Genomic DNA, 18,749 nt, shown 5'->3' with positions numbered 1-18,749 from the left:
AAGGTTATGGTTTTTCCAGTGGTCATGTATGGATGTGAGAGTTGGACTGTGAAGAAAGCTGAACACCGAAAAATGGATGCTTTTGAACTGTGGTGTTGGAGAAGACTCTTGAGAGTCCCTTGGACTGCAAGGAGATCTAATCAGTCCATCGTAAAGGAGATCAGTCCTGGGTGTTCATTGGAAGAACTGATGTTGAAGCTGAAACTCCAATCCTTTGGCCACCTCATGCAAAGAGCTGACTCATTTGAAAAAACCCTGATGCTGGAAAAAATTGAGGGCAGGAGGGGAAGGGGACGGCAGAGGATGAGATGGTTGGATGGCATCACTGACTCAATGGACATGGGTTTGGGTGGACTCAGGGAGTTGATGGACAGGGAGGCCTGGTGTGCTGGGGTTCATGGGGTCACAAAGAGTCAGACACAACTGAGCAGCTGAACTGAATTGAACTGAAAAAAGCACAATGAATAAAATTATACTTTAAAAGTTAATATAACACATTTTCATGTACCTAGAATGTGTTCGTATTATTAAAGTGAGTGATCAAAGTGGGTAATACAACTTATAATAATATTAATTATCATCACAAAACACAATTATCAAGTATTGAAGCAGTTTCTTGTGTGGTTCATGAGGCCCAACCAAAGAGGAGTGTTCCCCAGATTGATCTGAAGATTGGCATTTGTCTGATGGGTGTTCTGATAAAGTGATCATTTCAAAGGATAGTTGCTTGTTTCTATAAGTGTGGATAGAATGGCAATGGAAATCAATGTTCTCAACTTCCTATTTTACCCCATGCACAGTCACACACTATAACATTTACATGTGATATATAATATATAATTCAAATATAAGTATGTGATGTAACATATATATTATACAGTGACATAATCTACATCTTAATGTATTTCATGGAGTCATTCTAAAGACTCATTAAGGACTTAAAAAAAGAATTAAGTTGAAAGATACAGACATAATAATATGTTTACCTATCTGGTGTCAAATAATTTTTCACTGTTTTCTCCCATTAAATTGAATGAGTCAAATAAATATCAAATTATTATCAAAAAACAGATGTCTAAAATATAATCATTGTTTTTTGCTTATTATAAGATACTCTCAAGACACCACATTATAACAACATGAATTTTGTCAACTCAAAACTGCAGATGTTTTTTGCCATCTAAAAATTGAAAAGAATACAAATAGAATATAAGGAGAGAAAAGACAGCCTTCAGAATGGGAGAAAATAATAGTAAATGAAGCAATTGACAAAGAATTAATCTCAAAAATATACAAGCAGCACCTGCAGCTCAATTCCAAAAAAATAAAACGACCTAATCAAAAAATGGGCCAGAGAACTAAACAGACATTTCTCCAAAGAAGACACACAGATGGTAACAAACATGAAAAGATGCTCAACATCACTCATTATCAGAAAAATGCAAATCAAAACCACAATGAGGTACCATCTCACACCAGTCAGAATGGCTACTATCAGAAAGTTTACAAACAATAAATGCTGGAGAGGGTAGAGAAAAAGGAACCCTCTTACACCGTTGGTGGGAATGCAAACTAGTCCAGCCACTATGGAGAACAGTGTGGAGATTCCTTAAAAAACTGGAAATAGAACTGCCATACGACCCAGCAATCCCACTCCTGGGCATACACACCAAGGAAACCAGAATTGAAAGAGACATGTGTACCCCAATGTTCATCACAGCACTGTTTATCATAGCCAGGACATAGAAGCAACCTAGATGTCCACTGGCAGATGAATGGATAAGAAAGCTCTGGTATGTATACACAATGGAATATTACTCAGCCACTAAAAAGAATGCATTTGAATTAGTTCCAATGAGGTGGATGAAACTGGAGCCTATTATACAGAGTGAAGTAAGTCAGAAAGAAAAACATTAATACAGTATACTAACACATATATATGGAATTTAGAAAAATGGTAATGATGACCCTATATGCAAGACAGCAAAAGAGACACAGATGTAAAGAACAGTCTTTTGGACTCTGTGGAGAAGGCAAGGGTGGGATGATTTGAGAGAACAGCATTGAAACATGTATATTACCATATGTGAAACAGATCACCACTCCAGGTTCGATGCATGAGGCAGGGTGCTCAGGGCTGGTGCACTGGGATGACCCTGAGGGATGGGATGGGGAGGGAGGCGGGAAGGGGGCTCAGGATGGGGGACACATGTACACCCAGGGCTGATTCATGCCAATGTATAGCAAAAATCACTACAATACTGTAAAGTAATTAGCCTCCAATTAAAATAAATTAATTAATTTAAAAAAAGAATATAGGGAGAATTATTACCTGTTTTAGTCAATTAATGGACATGGTGTAGTTTAAATTCACTAAAAGTACTTTGGACATTTAAAAAGCAATGCAGAAAAAAAAAAAAAAGATCCAGCCAAGGAAATTAAGTGTCAGTGTGAGAAAAAGAAATGTTACAGATGTAAAATATTTTTTCATGAAGAAGGAAAAACTGTTGTTATCCACAAAATCAGAAGGCAAAGTCTATGATTTTTTTTTAGCTGCTGTTTTCTCTTCTCTCCCTCTTAGAGGGACATTTTGCCCCTTCTGGTGTAACTGTTCTTGTGGTTGGGTCAAATGTATGAGACTAGAAAACGGCATGAGAAGTTCAAAGTCAGGACTCTCTTCATCAAAAAGAGAGATCAGTCTACCATCCCCTTGAATTCTGCTCCTTTTTCACCCCTAAAAAGAGAAGCCAATGGAGAACTGTTTCCTAAATTGATTTAAATTATGAGATACCTTAAAGAAGTTCTTCAACCTTCTTTCCACAAAGAATATTTAACGGGGCTATGCTAAAAACTCATAATTACTAGTTCTTTGCCAGGAGGCAGATGAAACAATTACAGAGAAGAGTTTAATAAATTGGCTCTCAAACCATCCTCTGCCTGGAGACTTGCAGCAGATTATAAAGTATTTTCGAAGTCATGCAGGGAGGCTTAGATCCTGGGTAACTGAAAGTTTTTGATCAATGGAGGTAGAAGGAGTTTTTAATTCTAATTGGTAGTAGACTACTTTGGTCATACTGAATCTTGAAGAAGGTCTTACATATGGTTCTAGTCTTAGCCTGGAAAGTGAAGGAGAGGAATGAGTCAAAAATATCTTCAAGAAAACTAAGGAGATCCTTTCATAATGTGATGCTGGTTTAGGTGGGAAAATGATAACCTGAGTTTTAGGGAGTGGTGAGAAATACCCACAGCAATGCCCAGATCAGTAATGATATAGCAGAAAATACAGATCTGGAATGTGGGGTAGCAGTTAGGACAGGAATTTCTGATTTTAACATCACTAGCACAGAAATAATATTTGAAGCGATAAGAATAAAACTCAAAATCAACTGAAATGTGGCATGACTCTCTTTTTATTAAGTTATTAAGGTGGAATGGGAGTAGAAAAATGCTACCCAAGGGCAGAGACAGCAGGAAGGGCCATTGAGACAGTCCCTGCCTGTCCCAGCCGACCACAAGATACTGGCTGGTGTAAGCAGCCATTAAGTAGGACTTCAGGCAAATTATTCAGCTCTCTTATAACTGGAAATTAACTGATGCCTGAATTTACTGTGAGTATTAAATGAAATATATGTAATACTGCTTTACATTTTAAAACCTACTGTACAACCAAAGAGGCTTCCCAGGTGACACAATGGTAAAGAATCTGCCTGCCAATGCAGGAGACACAGGACACATAGGTAGGATCCCTGGGTCAGGAAGATCCCCTGGAGGAGGAAATGGCAACCCATTCCAGTACTCTCACCTGGAAAATTCCATGAACAGAGGAACCTGGCGGGGGGGCCACAGTCCATGGGATCGCAAACAGTCAGACATGACTGAAAGAAGCAGCACATACAACCAAAATGCACATCAAATTTCAACTGCAGACTTAATGGAAGAATACCCCATTCCTATCACCCCTACATTCTCTGTTGCAATTTTCTTTCTTCCTAGGAATGCTCACAGTCTTCCCACAGTGGTGCTGTGAAGGTCTGCACCTTCTCATCTCTGGTCTCAGCTCACAGACACATCTCATATCTTGATTTCCCTCCCAACAGTAACTTCCTCTCTTGAGTTATACACTCTATTTTACCTACATTCCAATGGCTTCACTCTGCCCTCAGCCAGACTCACATTTTTGTCTCCAGAAAAGATAAAGGTAAGTTCTGAGTGCAACTTAACCATGTTTTAATTTAATTATACCAATATCTACTCTGCAATAACTATATTATGGATAAAGTTTCTCAGCATGGTGCCAGGTTCAAGAATCTGATCTGTCAGATTCTGAGTGTGTGTGTTTGTGTGTGTGTGTGATTTTTTGAATACTAATTCTCATTTTATACCCAGCCCTAAGTATTTCTCTCACAATGCATAAATGAACTTGAATGCCTTTCGGTTAATTTTTAGTGTCTCTTGGGCATTTTTATAACTTCCAGGAGAACTGGAAACATCCCATAAAATTCTTACTCTAAGACAGCACGGTATCCAGGGAAACAGTGCCAGAAGCTTTGGAACCACCAAGAGCTGGATTCACAACCCAATCCAGCCCAGACCACTTATAAGCAGCAAAAATTTGAGCATATTACATATCCTCTGGGGATTCAGTGAGCTACCATAGGCAAAGTACTATTACCCACTGCCTGGTGTCAAGTAGAAGCTGAATAAATACCAGTTGAGCAAATGAACGTCAGCATCCTTCTCAACCATTCCATCAGAAAGCCCGACAGAGCACTGAGGACACGGACACGTCAATTACGCGGAGGGGGTCTTACAGAGGTCTGGTTGAGCGGTAGCTTAACAAAAACCTGTCAATTTACTGATTGCAACAAGTGATTTCTAAAAGCTAACATATCATTTTTCAAAGACATCATTATTATTTGTAATAAAAATATTTAATATAATTTTATAATTTAATTTCTTGAGCCACAGAATAGTTTAAGTATCTCATTCTAGCCAGGGGTTTAATCTACTTTTTAATATTGGAAAGTATTTATGTCTTTAAAATAACAATGAAAAACTAATCTCTACATGGTTCCTATGCTCTCACACTGAAGAGTCAACTTTTTTCCATGTGAATTTTCTACTGTCCCTTCTGGCTAACTAGTTAATTAGATAACTCTGTAAGACTAGGAACCTGATCCTTTTAATGTTAACTTTGATTGCTTTTCTTTATTTACTTGCCTGTTTATCTCTCCCTTCTAACTCAGGTCTTTCAAAAGCTGACATGGAAAGTTTGCAGCCTGTCCCTTGGAGGGTAAATACTGCAACTTCTAGGAAATGCTAGTGTAGATAAGCTTTGATTCAAAATTTGTGGCAAAAACTTTTTTCTTTAATATTTTGTTTGCTTCCCTCTTTTTTTTTTTTTTAATTTTTCTATCACCTAGAATGTATCTTACCCTTCGGTAAGTTTTTCAAATATAAAAAGTCTTGCTAAGTTAATCAATATGCCTGAAGAGCAGTAATCAGAAACATACTCAAGCTTCCAGGGGTTTGGCAGTAATCACCTAAGTATCTGGAGGGGATCTAACATTCCAGAAACTCCATTCCTTTTGTAGGTGTGCTAATCCGTGCGTCTTCAGATCAGATAACCAGTAACGCTGATATTTCCCAACCATGAAAGAATTTATTTGAGTGTTATTGGATAGTTAATAAAGAACACTAAAGCAAAGTTTACAGTTTCAGTACATGGTACCTATTAAAAAATTAATGAAGCCCCTACAGTGAGATGCCACTGTGCTATTACTATCATTTGAAATTTTGTTAGATTCCTAAAATCAGATCGCCTGCAACAGACAATGGTAAACACAGTAGTTGAATTTCACTTTCCAAATCTTACTGAACATCAATTTCCAAATCTGTAAAATGGGGATAATTATTCAAGCCCATAGGTCTGCTGTAAGGGTGAAATAGAAGCCTAGCACAAGCTAGGGGGCAGCCAGTACAGTATCTGGCGCCTAGTAGGTTCTCTTCCCTACTCCATTCTGTTTATACAGATCTGTACAAAACCATACAGGATTAACTGAAACAGAGCTTTATAAAAGCAGTTTAATCTATATTTTTGTGCAGATACTGATGGTATAGGCATAATACAATTAGTAGCAGCACTATTCACAATGGCCAAGACGTGGAAACAACATAAATGTCCATCAACAGATGAATGGATAATGATGTGGTACATATATACAATGGAATACTATTCAACCATAAAAAGAATGAAATAATGTCATTTGCAGCAACATGGATGCATCTAGAAAATATCATACTAAGTCAGTCAGAAAGACAAATACTACATGATATTACCTATATGTGCAATCTAAAATATGACACAAATGAACCTATCTATGAAACAGAAACAGAATCAGGGACACAGAGAATAGACTTGTGTTTGCCCAGGGGGTGGCAAGGTTGGATAGGGTTGTATTGTGAATTTGACATTAGCAGATGCAAACGGGTATATATAGAATGGATAAACAAGGTGCTATACTATACAGCACAGGGAACTATATTCAATATCCTGTGATAAACCATACAAAAAAGAATATGAAAAAGACTGTGTGTGTGTGTGTGTGTGTGTGTAACAAAATCACTTTGCTGTACAGCAGTTAAGTGACACAACATTGTAAATCAACTATACTTTTAAAAAATTGGGTATAAGCTAGGAAAGTGAATAGCTGGTAATCTTAAAGAGGATTGTAATAAATATGACTATTCAGTTAAGAGTTTATATGAGGGCTTCCCTGGTGGCTCAGTGGTAAAGAATGCCAATGCAGGAGACAGAGGTTTGATCCCTGATCTAGGAAGATCCCACATGCCGCAGAGCAGCTAAGCCCGTGTGCCACAATTATTGAGCCTGCGCTCTCGAGTGCAGGAGTCTCAACTACTGAAACCCACGCGCCCTAGAGCCTATGCTCTGCAATAAAAGAAGCCACCACAATGAGAAGCCCACTCACCACAACTAGAGTTGCCCCTGCTCGTTGCAACTAGGGAAAGTCTGCATGCAGCAACAAAGACCTAGCACAGCCAAAATTAAATAATTTTTTTTAAAGAGTTTATACCAAGAGAGAAACTCTGATATACTGAGTAATCATCATCGGGATTTATCAACATCAAATGGGCACTCATTTTTGCTTTAAAATCTTACTATACCCAAAAGTCTCAATCCTGCACTTCCCAAATACTATTTCCTACCTTCTGTAACATAATCAAACTCAAACTTCTCTTCTTCACCCTTAGCTGATGAATTTCAAAGGCAAGTAGAAACCATCAGAAGGAAACTCTCTCATCTTCCTGGGAGTCAGTCTTGACCATCCTCTTCTTCCCCTGTCACAGGAAAGGAGCAGAGTCTTTCAAAATTCAGTCTCAGTACGTGCCCTACATCTCCATCCCCTCCTGCATTCTTAGGGGCCTCATTCCATTCATTATTCCTTTTCAATGTTATATTGGTTACATTTCCCTTTTACTGGATTAATTTTCAGAGCAGTTAACTTTGCTCTATTATCTTCCATCCAAGACAACCCAAATCCAAACAAAAAATATTCTATCATCCCTTTACAGCTCCTGGCCTATCTACACCCTCTACCCAGTCAAACTTCATAAAGAAGGGACTATTTATATTGTCATCTTCTTTACCTACCATTGACTCTTCAACATACTAAATCTGGATTCCACTTTCAACATAAGATAAAAACTGCTCTGCATCCCGTAACTAGTAACTTCTATATTCTGCATACAGAATACTGTTCTGTAACCAGCAACAACCAATGGAAACTTTTCAGTCTTTATTTGACTTCTCAACAGCATTTGACAAAACTAACCACTCCCTGAGACACTGTCTTCACTGATTTTCAAGACCCCACACTCTTGTGGTTTTCTGTCTCCTCCTTAGAGGTTCCTTCTCAGTCTTCTTTGCCAGCTAGCCTCCTTTTCTACCCAGCCTCACTCTTTTTTTGTTTTTACTGCTCAATGGTTTTTTTAAAATTACTTTGTTATTGTTATACTATGCTATGCTTTATTAAGGTATAATTGACAAATATATACCCAGCCTCTTAAGGCAGAAGGTATTTGGGGTGTGCTTCTGCACTCTCTTGGTCTACTTTCATGACTTGGCTTCAGAAAGTATTTACATATGGAATGATCACATATCTCTATTTACATTCCAAACCAAACTCTGAGCTCCAGACTCTTACATCTGCACATTTAATTCTTCCACTAGGATATTTTACAGGCATCCAAAAACATGTCCAAACCAATCTCTTGACCTTCCCCCCAAATCCATTTGAGCTCTTCCCTCCTCAGGGGCTTTCCTTCATGTGAACACAACCGTCCACCTCTTTACCAGGCTAATACCTACTTATACTTTAGGCTTCCTCTTTAGGTTTCCTACTTTAAAGTGGCCTTCTTAAAACCTCTTAACTAAACTAAACTATCTTATAGAACCCAAATTTCCCTTCAAGGCACATGTGATTATTTATAATTACTTACATATTTGTGATCTTTTTGTTCAATTTTTACTTTTCTTGTTAGGTTAAAAGCACCTTATCAATTCCCTCACTTCTTCCAATCTGCTCAAAGTTTATCTTCTCAGTGAGCAAGGCCTTTCCTGCCCTCCTATATAGAATTTCAACCCTGCACTCACATCTCCCTTACTTTGTTCCAGACCCACCCCCTTCCCAGTACTTAATGTATTGCTAGTATTCCATATAATCTGCTTGTTGTCATTGTTCAGTTGCTAAGTCATGTCCAACTCTTTGTAACACCATGGACTGTAGCACATCAGGCTCCCCTGTCCTTCACTACCTCCCAGTTTGCTCACTGATGCCATCCAACAATGTTGGTGATGACATATAACAATCTCATCCTCTGTCACCTTCTCCTCTTCCTGCCCTCAGTCTTTCCCAGCATTAGGGTCTTTTCCAATGAGTCAGCTCTTCCCATCAGGTGACCAGAGAATTGGAGCTTCAGCCTCAGTCCTTCCAATGAATATTCAGGTTGATTTCTTTTAGGATTGACTGGTTTGATCTCCTTGCTGTCCAAGGAACTCTCAAGAGTACTGTATAGCACCACAATTCAAAGGTAACAATTCTTCAGTGCCCAGCCTTCTTATGATCCAACTCTCACATCTGTACAGGACTACTGTAAAAAAAACCTAGCTTTGACTGTGTAGACCTTTGTTGGCAAAGTGATGTCTCTGCTTTTTAGTTACACTGTCTAGGGTTGTCACAGCTTTTCTTCCAAGGAGCAAGTGTCTTAATTCCATGACTGCAGTCACCATCTGCAGTGATTTTGAAGTCCAAGAAAATCAAACGTGTCACTGCTTCCACTTTTCCCCCCATCTATTTGCCATGAAGTGATGGGACAGGCTGCCATGATCTTAGTTTTTTGAATGTTATCAACCTAGCTTTTTCACTCTTCTCTTTCACTGGGGAAGGGAATGGCAAACCATTCCAGCATTCTTGCTTCAAGAACCCAATGAACAGCATGAAAAGGTAAAAAAGATAAACTGCTTACTTATATTTGTTAAATTTTGTTTTTCTCCCTAATCTAAAATGTAAGCTCCATAAAGATTTCTTGTCTCTTTTGTTCATTGATATGTTTCACATGCCTAGCACCTGATAGAACTCAAAAAATACCTATTGAATGAATGAGAGGCTGTGTCTGCTTTGCTCCATGCTATACTCCAAACTAATGGAATTAAAGTTCAGATAATATAAAAAAGATGAAAAACAGAGCATAACACTATACAGTGGAATCTTCTATTTTCTGAATGAATGAATGTTGAATGAATGTTGAATGAATGTCAAATGAAAAAGGTATATTTAATTTGTAATCTAGAAAGTGGCCCTCACCTATTTTATTTTTTTTAACCACACATAATCCCATCCTTTGTTCTCTTTCTTCATATTCTAAGAAGTTTTAAGAGATAATAATGTGAAGTGGAAGTTACAAGTGAGGACAGACATGTTCATCCTCTTCCCTGGTGTCAGGGGTGTCAGCTGATGTCTAGCACCTTCCAGGTACTCAGCAGGAGCTGAATTAAGTAATTTGGGAATGAATAAGCAGCCTACCAATAAATCTGTGCCATCAAAAGAAGGTAAGCACCAGAAGTAGTGGAAGAAGCTGGAGACTTGTAATCATCAAGATGGTGAGCTCTATTCCTGGTTCTACCAACTGACAATATCTGGGACTGTTTCTTCATCTCCCAAGAGAAGAGATGAAACTAGATAATCCACTTCCTCTAAAGCAGACTATCTACTAAAATGCAAGCTCCTTGGGAATTCCTTGGCTGGCGGTACAGAGTCAGACTATAAAGAAGGCTGAGTGCCAAAGGATTAATGCTTTCAGACTGTAGTGCTGGGGAAGACTCTTAAAAGTCTCTTGGACAGCAAGAAGATCAAACCAGTCAATCCTAAAGGAAATAAACCCTGAATATTCATTGGAAGGACTGATGCTGAAGCTGAATCTCTGATAATTTGGTCACCTGATGTGAAGAACTGACTCACTGAAAAAGACCCTGATGCTGGGAAAGATTGAGGGCAGGAGGAGAAGTGGCCTACAGAGGATGAGATGCTTGAATGGCATCACCAGACACAATGGACATGAGTCTGAGCAAACTCAGGGAAATAGTGAAGGACAGGGAAGGCTGGCATTCCGCAGTCCATAGGGTCCCAAAGAGTTGGAAATGATTTAGCAACTCAACAACAACAAAACCAGTGGTTAGGGCTCTGCCCTTCCACTACGTTGTGAGGAACTAAGAACCTGCAAGCAGCGGAGGGTGGGGGGGTAAGTGGTGGGGGGACGGCGTGGGAAGTGAGCACCTTGAGGCCAGGAACTTAGTCTCTCTTGTTCACTGATGGGAAAACAAGGCCTGCATCAGTATGTGCAGCATACAGTAGTCCCTTAAGAATCTGTGGAACCATCTTTAAAAATTCCTTCTACTGTTAACAAAAGGGAAAAAAATAACTTTGAGATATCTTAAATAAAATAAAGCGTTCTTCTGGAGAAAACTATATACAGATCGTTAACATCTTAGAAATATCCTAATGTGTGGTTTAAAAATGCAAATAAGAATTTGTATTCCAGGTGAGTTGGTTACCAGTTTTACATTTTCACTATGACCACTTGGGTTCCTTAGGCTTATTTATATAAATTATCTTTTTTTTTTTACTTAGAGGTGGATTGAAACATTTAGCTCTGGGTGTGTGAACACCGAACTCCTGAGAACTGTGTACTTACATTGTACAACTTCCTACCGGTTTCAGTCTTGTTTGGCAGTCCTTCCCAGCCATTATGTAGTTTCCGAGACAGAGCGACCTCTTCCCATTTCCCAGCCCTTCCTTCCTCCGCCTTCACCCCCTCGAGCATTCCGGGCTTCCCCCCCACCCCCACCCCCCGTCTGGCCCGACGCCGGGGGAGTCTGAGGAGACCCTGGCGCAGCCCTCAGCAACCGCCACCTCCGGCAGCGTCCCGCAAACTGCCTCCCCCTGCCAGTTACTGGGGCATGCTGCTTTCCAACCTGCACTAAAAATGCGCTTTCCTATTTAAGAAAACGCGTTTCTACACTAAACTACCCGACTGCTCCAGGCGAGGGAATCTACGTGTTTACACTTGTTTTCTAGCCCCGATGCAGCTGAGGGAATTGATTGGCTCCGTCGCGCTCGCGACGCTCGGGGTCCCCCCACGCCCCGCCCGGGCCCCGCCCCCTCGCGCGGCCATCTGCTTCCCTGTCTGTCTCCCTGTCTCTCGCTCTGCATCTCTTTCCCTTCTACCACCTCCCTGCCCACCCTCTCGCTGGCTCCGCCCCTTCCCCCTCCCCCCGCCCAGGGCTCCGAATCTTCCCCGGCCGTTGTCTAGGAGACAGGCCGATACTAGGCAAATAGGCATTCGATAAAGAAAAGGGGGGAAAGCTACACGGCAGCCTGGTAACAAAGGAGCAATAAAAGCAGCCCCCAAATGGAGGGCTAAGAACACGTCTGGAAAAAAATCCGACAGCTAGCTAGCAATCACCCCAAGTTTAACCAGGAGGGGGATGCAGAAGAAAGGGGCATGATTCACGTTGAGGGTGGGTGGATATCAACGGTTTAAAAGAGCTATTGAGAATCGCCTGGATGGTGGTTTTTGAATCAACCAGTTTGCTTTTCGAATTGGAACTCCGCTATTACAAGGGATTCGTATCCATCGCGGCGGCTGGGGTCTTGAGCCAGGCCAGCGGGCTCCCTTAAGGGTGATAACATGTTTGGCAAGATAGACCTCGACGGAAACGCCTTAACGTCGGCTCTGGGGAGTATGACTTCGTGATGGAATAATGATGCATCTGAAGAAGTGGACAGTGAGAAGACTAAGCTTGTAAAGATCTGCAACTTGGTGACTTTCAAAGCAATACTTGAACAAAGAGTTATTGGCTTGAACCAACCGTCTTTTTCACTCTAGAGTGTGACCCATTTCCCTACAATGAGCAGAAAAATAAAACTGTTTGAGAATTCAGAGCCAGCACCAGGAGAAATGAACCATTCTTTCGACTGCTTCTCACCTCCATAAACGAAAGGTTATTCTTTTCAGGATCACTAAATGTAAACGAAAAAAGGTAGTCTGATTTGGACACGAGTGAAAACTTTGGGAGCAAAAATGTAGGTGGTAGGAGAATGCTTATAAGAATATGTATAAGTGTATGTATCCTTGATTTTTGCCCCTACCTTCTCCCCCTCCATTATTTAAATCAGCGCGCTGTCTTTCACGCACAAATAGCGTCTGGTATTTCCGCGACAAGAGGTGCCGTTGGAGATACCCTGGGTTTCCTTATAGAAGCTTTTTCTCTAACCCAAGTTAGGCTTGGAGCGTTCAGGGATCTTCTTGCTATTTCTCAATATGCAATTTCTCCTTAGACATTGTAATAATCAATCCGGTTGTTCAGAATTTCATTGCTGCTGCCTCCCTTCCTTCTAGGAGCCCACTCGCTTGCTTGCACATTCACACACGTTCAGAAAAAGAGTCCATCTGATCCTGGCAGTAGACTGAAAAAGATTCATAGCGACGCGAATCTCATCCCAACTGTAAATATGGATTCGCACACTCTAGACTGTGTCTCATTTCACCATAGAGGAAAACCGTCATTTCATACAATGATAAAATGCAAGCCTTTTCGACCTTTTGTTCATGATTCTCACTTTATATTGTTGTGTGTGTGTGTGTTGGGGGGGTGGAAATCACTCATAGGGGATGGGGGAGGGGCGAGGGTTTTTGAGCGCAGAGGCCAATCTCGAAATATTTTATTTCATGTCAATGTGGGATAGAGAAGGGAGTGTGGCTTCGTCTGCTTGCTGGTTTTGCATTTTCCACATCTGGCCTACAGACCTAATTCTAACTCGCGATCTCTTTTGATGAAATTCGATCTTCTTGGTTTAAATACCTTTCGATTTGGGGCGATTTCACATTTACAACAGTTAGAAGAACAAACCCTGTGCAAGATCTGTGAAACCTATATAGAATAGACACAGAAAACATGCTGCACCCAAATCTCAACCATTGTCTTAAAAACTTGCGTACATACACACACATACACATAAACACACGGAAAGATGGGGGAGGGGAGGGAGTGGAAGGAGACAGACACGGTTATAGACCGACTAGAGCCAAAGCGAGTCAAGTTAACGCTTTCTCCGCCCTCATCCACAAGTACCCCCCCCGCATTAATTAATTACAAACAAAGCAAGCCAATCCAGTACTGCATTATTATTTTCAAGCAGAGGGAGGCGAAAGGCATGTATTTTTTAATTGATTTATTTATTTGGAGGACATTAATTCTCGGTCTGAGGCTGATTTTCAAACCGTTTGCAAAGCGCGGCTCCATTGTTCGCCGGGCGCACAGGCCCCGCCCCCTGCTTTGTGTGCGGCGCGCGGATTGGCCGGTGAGCGCGGGGGCCGCGTCAGCGCCCGCGAGCCCATTCATCTGTGCACTTGGGCGTTGGACCCCGCATCTTATTAGCAACCAGGGAGATTTCTCCATTTTCCTCTTGTCTACAGTGCGGCTACAAATCTGGGATTTTTTTATTACTTCTTTTTTTTAAAAACTACACTTGGGCTCCTTTTTTTGTGCTCGACTTTTCCACCCTTTTCCCCTCCCTCCTGCGCTGCTGCTTTTTGATCTCTACGACTAAAATTTTTTTATCCGGCGTGTATTTAATCGGTTCTGTTCTGTCCTCTTCACCACCCCCACTCCCCCCTCCCTCCGGTGTGTGTGCTGCTGCTGCTGCCGCCGCCGCTGCTGCCGCTGCTGCTGCCGCTTGCCCCGTCGTTACACCAACCCGAAGCTCTTTGTTCCCCCCTTGGATCTGTTGAGTTTCTTTGTTGAAGAAGCCAGCATGGGTGCCCAGTTCTCCAAGACCGCCGCGAAGGGAGAAGCCACCACGGAGAGGCCCGGGGAGGCGGCTGTGGCCTCGTCGCCTTCTAAAGCGAATGGGCAGGTAAATTCTACCTGTGGTTCTGGTCATTTATTTGGTGTCTTTCTCTAGTCCCGGCGCTTCCCCTTCCCTCCTTGGTCATGCCCGAGGCGCATTCGGCGGAGAGAAGCGTGGCCAGATTCCAGCCTGAAAGTTGAATGGAAAGCGATAGCCAAATTGTCAATTTCTCATAGGTGGGGTCTCCCCTGACTCCCAAAGTAATGGTTCCCAGAGAATCCTGGCGAATTCTTGTGTAGACGGGAGGAAAGAAGTGATAAATCGTTTAAAATGGCGTGTTTGGAGCTTGGCAGAACCTGACTAGCTAGGTGCTACCCCACACCCCCACCCCCAGCCAGGTTGCATTTGTGCTTGGTGGGCACAAAGGTGTCTGGGTGGCTCTCGAGTTTGTTGTCGAGACTGGGTCGCCTTCAGGATTTCTGAACTGGTGTGATTGTGTTGGGGGGTGGGTAGAGAAGGGGGGGGGGGAGCGCAGTAGGGATGGCGGTGAAGAAAGGCTGAGGAGGGAAGGAGAGCTGTCTTATTGTATACCGAGGTGGCGTGACCTGGGTTCTTGGAAAGGTTGCTGGCTGGCTGGAGGTGGGCAGGTTTCACTACCTTTCGATCGGCTTTTCTCACTGTTCTAAGTCTTTATTCGTAGTTGTCTGTGGAATTACACACCCATCTGACTTTTAAATGGTCTCCCTAGGGTGGGAAGACTGTGGGTCCTTGAAGAACATGTCCAGATGGTCAACAGGAGGCAGTTCGTGCGTTTCAGTCGAGATTGTTGGTGTGCGTGGCGCCTGGACCACTGCGGGGGCTGCCCCGGCGCTGCCCGAACCCAGGCAGATGGCCACAGTTGGGTGGGCGCGAGAGGTCGGCCAAGGGTGGCTGCTTCACAAACACCGGGCAACCACCACGCCTCTTTTCCTAGAGCAGAGACCGTGTTGCTTCGCCTGCCCTAACCTAATAGGAAAGGCAGGCTCTGCCAAGAGGCTTTGAACCCGTTAAAAATGCAAAATGAGCCGCCGGGGCGCCTCCGGGCTTCGCAGAATCTCAGGCAAAGGTGGGCGTGGAAGCAGAGACAAGACCTCTGAAATAATGATTTTCCCCCTGTCTCGTTGGTTTTATGCCGACCGGGATGCCACCTGAGCTTTGTTTGCGGACTCTGGGGCTGCGCTATCCGGGCTCGGGGGCGCCTCGGCCAGCGGGCAGGGCCCGGCCGGGCAGGGCGGGGTGGCCCGGCGTCCCCGCCCCTCCGCGCCTGCCTGCGCCAAGCTCAGCTGGTGGAGGCGCAGCGCCCCCTGCCGACCCCAGGTCTTTGGGGCGTAGACCCTTTGCGCGCGCAGTCCAGGCGCTTCGGACTGGAACGCTGGAATCCCCCCCCCGGGAGTTCTTGGTGTTTTCAAGAGGCCTTTAGAGTTTAGGGGGAAAGGGGGACGTGTAACCTAGGCACGGATCACTGGCTCTGGTTCTGTGTCTCCTTCCAACGGGCGTTTGGTGTATCATTTATTACGTGACTCTTATCCTAAAGGTTGGAATGGGTTACCCTTTGCTTTCCACGTTTCGGACTCGGCCCTCTTAGGGCCTCGGAATTTGTTCCGTGGTAGAGGCCCCCGCAGTGCCTTTAGGCACCCCAAACACCACTACCCTCAGGTCTTCGAGGAACTCTCGTCTGGGCATCCAACACCGCCTCCTCATAAGGAAGAGGATCCGCAAAACCTGAGGGGCCCGGAGGGACGGTGGACCCTCCCGGTCCAGAAGTGGGGGCGGGGATGACAGGCTCGGGCCCCCTCAGTGACCTCCCGCTTTCTCTGCCCCGCAGGAAAATGGCCACGTGAAGGTAAACGGCGACGCTTCTCCCGCGGCCGCCGAGCCCGGCGCCAAGGAGGAGCTGCAGGCCAACGGCAGCGCCCCGGCTGCCGACAAGGAGGAGCCCGCGGCCGCCGGGAGCGGGGCGGCGTCGCCCGCCGCGGCCGAGAAGGATGAGCCGGCCGCCGCTGCCCCCGACGCCGGGGCCAGCCCCGCGGAGAAGGAGGCCCCCGTGGAGGGCGAGGCCGCCGAGCCCGGCTCACCCACGGCCGCCGAGGGGGAGGCCGCCTCTGCCGCCTCCTCGACGTCTTCGCCGAAGGCTGAGGACGGGGCCACGCCCTCGCCCAGCAACGAGACCCCGAAAAAAAAAAAGAAGCGCTTTTCCTTCAAGAAGTCTTTCAAGCTGAGCGGCTTCTCCTTCAAGAAGAACAAGAAGGAGGCAGGAGAGGGCGGTGAGGCCGAAGGGGCCGCCGGCGCCTCCGCCGAGGGCGGCAAGGACGAGGCCTCTGGGGGCGCCGCTGCGGCCGCCGGCGAGGCGGGTGCGGCCCCCGGGGAGCCGGCTGCGGCGCCAGGCGAGGAGGCGGCCGCGGGCGAGGAGGGGGCGGCGGGGGGCGACCCGCAGGAGGCCAAGCCCGAGGAGGCTGCCGTCGCGCCCGAGAAGCCGCCCGCCAGCGAGGAGGCGAAGGCCGTCGAGGAGCCCAGCAAGGCCGAGGAGAAGGCAGAAGAGGCCGGGGCCAGCGCGGCCGGCTGTGAGGCGCCCTCGGCCGCCGGGCCCGGCGTGCCCCCAGAGCAGGAGGCGGCCCCCGCGGAGGAGGCGGCGGCCGCCCCGGCGTCGTCAGCCTGCGCAGCCCCCTCACAGGAGGCCCAGCCCGAGTGCAGTCCAGAAGCGCCCCCAGCGGAGGCAGCAGAGTAAAAGGGCAAGATTTTTTGAGATAATCGAAGAACTTTTCTCCCCCGGTTTGTTTGTTGGAGTGGTGCCAGGTACTGGTTTTGGAGAACTTGTCTACAACCAGGGATTGATTTTAAAGATGTCTTTTTTTATTTTACTTTTTTTTAAACAACAAATTTTGTTTTTAACCCACTCCCCACAGATCCCATCTCAGATCATTCTGTTACCACCATTCCAACAGGTCGAGGAGAGCTTAAATACCTTCCTCTGCCTTGTTTCTCTTTTATTTTTATTTTTTGCATCAGTATTAATGTTTTTTGCATACTTTGCATCTTTACTCAAAATTGTAAACTTTCTTTGTCAATCTATGGACATGCCCATATATGAAGGAGATGGGTGGGTCAAAAAGGGATATCAGATGAAGTGATAGGGTCCACCATGGAGAAATTTAAGTGGTGCATAGCATTGCCAAGGTAATGTACCACTAGAAATGATAGTGTAAAGGCTTAGTCTTTTTTTTTTTTTTTTTAAGAAAAGTTATTACGATGTATTTTGTGAGGCAGGTTTACAACACTACAAGTCTTGACTAAGAAGGAAAGAAAAAAAAAAAAACACCGATACCCAGATTTTTAAAAAGATCATAGTCTTAGGAGTTCATTTAAACCATAGGAACTTTTCACTTATCTCATGTTAGCTGTACCAGTCAGTGATTAAGTAGAACTACAAGTTGTATAGGCTTTATTGTTTATTGCTGGTTTATGACCTTAATAAAGTGTAATTATGTATTACCAGCAGGGTGTTTTTAACTGTGACTATTGTATAAAAACAAATCTTGATATCCAGAAGCACATGAAGTTTGCAACTTTCCACCCTGCCCATTTTTGTAAAACTGCAGTCATCTTGGACCTTTTAAACACAAATTTTAAACTCAACCAAGCTGTGATAAGTGGAATGGTTACTGTTTATACTGTGGTATGTTTTTGATTACAGCAGACAATGCTTTCTTTTCCAGTCGTCTTTGAGAATAAGGAAAAAATCTTCAGATGCAATGGTTTTGTGTAGCATCTTGTCTATCATGTTTTGTAAATACTGGAGAAGCTTTGACCAATTTGACTTAGAGATGGAATGTAACTTTGCTTACAAAAATTGCTATTAAACTCCTGCTTAAGGTGTTCTAATTTTCTGTGAGCACACTAAAAGCGAAAAATAAATGTGAATAAAATGTACAAATTTGTTGTGTTTCTTTATGTTCTGATAAAATACTGAGACTTTGAGGTCCTGGTTTCATTTTGAAAAAGATCTTGCATGCCATCAAGAGTAAATTTTCTTGTGGTTTTTAATCTGAAATTTTTCAAACTTGGAAATTTATAATCATTAGTATCAGATTCCGTACAGGAATATCTTACAACATTCCATGTCAAATCTGTTAACATTTATCTGCATTTAATTTTCTTTTAAAATTGAAGTTATTTTTATTGTAGTTATATATAGCATGTCAGGATGAATCATTTAAAACAAAAGTGGTATGAACTGAAGACTATTTAAATGTCTTATGTGAAAATGTCATAAAACTACATTTT

The 18,749-nt window shown here is 43.7% G+C and overlaps 1 protein-coding gene across 1 annotated transcript; it reads left to right on the top strand.

Moving 5' to 3' along the window:
• Positions 1 to 13,969: 13,969 nt before the first annotated feature.
• MARCKS (myristoylated alanine rich protein kinase C substrate) lies at positions 13,970 to 18,399 on the top strand. The gene is made up of 2 exons (XM_020894376.2): positions 13,970 to 14,495; positions 16,294 to 18,399. The coding sequence occupies exons 1-2, from the start codon at positions 14,394 to 14,396 to the stop codon at positions 17,191 to 17,193; spliced, it is 1,002 nt and encodes a 333-aa protein (XP_020750035.2). The 5' UTR covers positions 13,970 to 14,393; the 3' UTR covers positions 17,194 to 18,399.
• The last annotated feature ends 350 nt before the right edge of the window (positions 18,400 to 18,749 follow it).

This window comes from Odocoileus virginianus, chromosome 19 (genome assembly GCF_023699985.2).
Source record: "Odocoileus virginianus isolate 20LAN1187 ecotype Illinois chromosome 19, Ovbor_1.2, whole genome shotgun sequence".
Lineage (NCBI taxonomy): Eukaryota > Metazoa > Chordata > Mammalia > Artiodactyla > Cervidae > Odocoileus > Odocoileus virginianus.
Note: the sequence above shows the minus strand (reverse complement) of the source record. Positions and strands in the feature narration are given on the sequence as shown.

Excerpts from the sequence above, each read along its gene's own strand:
- MARCKS (XM_020894376.2), top strand. The coding sequence starts at position 14,394 with ATGGGTGCCCAGTTCTCCAAGACCGCCGCGAAGGGAGAAGCCACCACG. Across the intron at positions 14,496-16,293 it reads CTTCTAAAGCGAATGGGCAG|GAAAATGGCCACGTGAAGGT; the intron begins GTAAATTCTACC and ends TCTGCCCCGCAG.